At 40.6% G+C, this 3,543-nt stretch overlaps 1 protein-coding gene across 1 annotated transcript; it reads left to right on the top strand.

The window, feature by feature from the left end:
* The first annotated feature begins 2,985 nt into the window (after positions 1-2,985).
* On the top strand, positions 2,986-3,342 carry LOC136797087 (uncharacterized). Its single transcript, XM_067052618.1, has one exon. The coding sequence runs from the start codon at positions 2,986-2,988 to the stop codon at positions 3,340-3,342; it is 357 nt and encodes a 118-aa protein (XP_066908719.1).
* The last annotated feature ends 201 nt before the right edge of the window (positions 3,343-3,543 follow it).

Raw genomic sequence — 3,543 nt, 5'->3', positions numbered from 1 at the left:
GGAGATTGGAAGGAGAAATATACAAAGTATAAGAGTACCTAGACTCACAAACTGGAAACTATATGAGGAATTATTAACCTCAGAACTAGGGATTGAAACGTACCCGATAGAAACAATTGAATCTCTAGAAAGGGCAGCGACTGAAGTGCATAATGCAATCCATAGTTCCTATGAGGAAAGCTACCCCATAGATAAAAGAGAGACAAAAAGGGATGTACCATGGTGGAATAAAACACTAGAAAATCTTAGGAAAAGAGCGAGAAAACTCTTCAATAGAGCAAAAGGTCAAGGCAGATGGGAGGAGTATAGACAAGCCCTAACAGAATATAATAAAGAATTAGAAAATCAAAGAGACAGTCTTGGAGGAAGTTTTGTGAAGGGATGGAGTATTCATCCTCAGCTGCCCGAATACATAAAGTCCTCCAAAAAGACCGGGACAATGGTCCTGTCTCTATCTGTAGATCAGATAGAACTTATACAGAGAATCAAGAGGAAACACTGAAAGAGTTATTAAAAACCCACTTTCCTCAATGCACTGTCGGGGTTGTATCTTGTCTTAGGCGATTTCTCCAGCCTGATATCTCTTAACAGAAGGCCCACGACAAGGCGTATTCATTATAAGTTAGGAACGGCCGTGCCAGAGGATGAGCCCTGGACACTGACGCAGGTAGAGGAGGTCTAGGTGAGAGAGTCTGAGGTAGAGTAACAGTTCTAGTTGCCGAGATGAAGCGGACGGACTAGAACTGTCAAGATAGGAGCCAGCTTACTAGTTGCCGAGATGAAGCGGACGGACCAGTAAGCTGATAAGGCTAGGTGCAGCTCTAGTTGCCGAGATGAAGCGGACGGACTAGAGCCGGGGAGAGACAGGTTACAATCTTAGTTGCCGAGATGAAGCGACGGACTAAAATTGCTGGAGAGAAGGAGAGGATATAGGCCATCGTCTTAGGTGTGCGTACAGAAATAACTACTTTTGCGAGCATAGATTGGCAATAAACTTCTCTACCTCAAGCAGTGTAAACGCCACCTGTGCCATGACTAGACCCAGGAAAGGATGTGGATCTACGATCGAATTCTGGGGATTTAGAGTCCCTTATTTATAGGTCTAGTCTATGCGGCTGTGACCGAGAAGCGGTCGGTACATGTCTGCTTGAGATAGGTTCGTGCATTGCATTGTTATCATTTATTATTCATTGCACAGATATTGCTAAGTATTATGTACAGAAATTATTAATATACAAAAATTACAACGTTTTTTTTACAAAATGAAGTGATTTGTAAATTTGAGAGCTTCGGTGAGGCTCGAGGTGGAGCGCTCTGGTGAGCTTTGGTCCAACCACTTGGTCCCTCTCGCTACAGCACCTTTGTAAATGAAGAGGTCGAACCTAAAAGGGGAAGGAAATACCCAAGGCCAAACACAAGAGTCCAGAAAGAGTCAAACAAAATATTCACCACAGACAGAATAACATGGGCCATAAGCACCTTTAAACCATATAAAGCGTCTGGGGGAGATGGAATAATTCCTGCCCATCTGATACAAGGGAAAGGAAAGCTTGTTAAAACACTGGGTAGAATATTCAAGGCAAGTTATGCAATGGGATACATCCCAAAACTATGGAGAGAGACTAAAGTAATTTTTATCCCGAAAATTGGCAGGCCTAAGGATGACCCAAAGGCATATAGACCAATAAGTCTCTCCTCAGTAATATTAAAGACAATGGAAAAGGTAATGGATGGACATCCAATCAGTTTGCCTATCAAGCGGGAAAATCAACAATTTCAGCGCTGCATTGTCTTGTTAAAAAGATAGAGAATTCTCTAGATAATAAAGAAATAGCACTGTGTGCATTCATGGATATAGAGGGTGCATTTGATAATACCTCACATGAAATAATAGGTAAGGCTACCAGGAGGAAAGGCGCCAGTGAAGCAACTGTCTCTTGGATAAATGAAATGCTAATAAACAGAAGCATTATAGCTAAGGTTGGTGAAACAGAGTTTGAAGATAAAAACAGCTAAAGGATGTCCGCAGGGGGGAGTTCTTTCTCCCCTCTTGTGGACTATGGTGGTAGACTGTTTCCTATATAAACTACCAAATGAAGGATCTGAAACTATAGGTTATGCAGATGATCTGGCTATAATAATAAGAGGCAAGCATGAAGAAACTTTGATAGAGCGCATGCAAATAGCCTTAAAGGTTACTTGGAATTGGTGCCAAGAACAAGGATTGAGTATAAATCCAAGCAAAACCACCATTGTATCCTTTACGAGGAAGAGAATTCTTAATATAGAATATTGCAAACTGGGAGGAGTACAGATTAATACCACAAAAGAGGTGAAGTACTTAGGAGTAATCCTAGATCAGAAACTCAAGTGGAATTCTCATATAAACAGAGTCATAGGAAAAGCTAGAGCTTCCCTATGGACGTGTAAAAGTTTATTTGGAAAGAAATGGGGAATTAAACCCAAAATGGCAGAATGGTTATACATAAGGGTTATAAGACCCATGATAACCTACACATTGGTAATTTGGTGGCCGAAAACAGAGGAAAAAACCTCACTAATAAAATTGGAAAAGGTACAGAGAATAGCGTGTCTAGGTGTGACAGGAGCAATCAGAACATGCCCCACAGCAGCTATGGATGCAGTTCTGAACTTAACTCCCCTACACATCTGGATATAAAAAGAAGCTATAATGAGTCCTTAAGTATAGAACATGACTGGAATTATAAACCAGGAAATCAAGGACACTTAAAGATCCTAAATAAGATTAAGGGTAAAGAATTGATGAGTTTTTTAAGTGACCATTTACCCAAAAGACTTGATTTTGAAAAGAACTTCAAAGTATGTATTCCAGACAAAGAGATATGGAGGAAAGGAGGCCCTAAATTTGAGAAGGGCGCATTGTTCTGGTATACTGATGGATCAGTTAAGGATGGAAAAGCAGGGGCTGGGGTTGTAGGACCTAATTGCTAAAGAACCCTAGCAATGGGAATATACCCAACTGTCTTCCAAACTGAAATACACGCAATAGAAATAGCGGCATTAGAAAACATTAAAAACAATCCAAAAGGAAAAAAGATTAATATAATATCAGACAGCCAGGCTGCTTTAAAGGCAATAATGTTCTATACTATAAAATCAGGGCTAGTCTGGAATTGCCTAGAGAGACTAAAGGAATTAGCCAGAGGCAATAAACTGACCTTGATGTGGACCCCAGGACATGAGGGGATTGAAGGTAACGAGATGGCAGATACACTAGCTAGGAAGGGATCAGAAATTATGCTTATTGCAACATTTATGATATTGCAACATATCTGGAAGTGCAATCAGGAAAGTGGTTAACTCCTGGAAACAAAAAGAGAAAGAAACCTACTGGACGCTGAAACCAGGTAGGAAAAAATCCAAGCTCTTCATTAAAATATCAGAGGAATAGGCAAAATTTTACCTTAACCTTACTAGAAATGAACTGAGGACGATAACAGGACAACTCACGGGCCCCTGCCCCTTAAAATATCATCTTAAGAAGATGAGGCCGGTGGAGAA

The sequence above is a fragment of the Halyomorpha halys genome, unplaced genomic scaffold (genome assembly GCF_000696795.3).
Source record: "Halyomorpha halys isolate HHAL.00 unplaced genomic scaffold, Hhal_1.1 Scaffold226.1, whole genome shotgun sequence".
NCBI lineage: Eukaryota > Metazoa > Arthropoda > Insecta > Hemiptera > Pentatomidae > Halyomorpha > Halyomorpha halys.
Note: the sequence above shows the minus strand (reverse complement) of the source record. Positions and strands in the feature narration are given on the sequence as shown.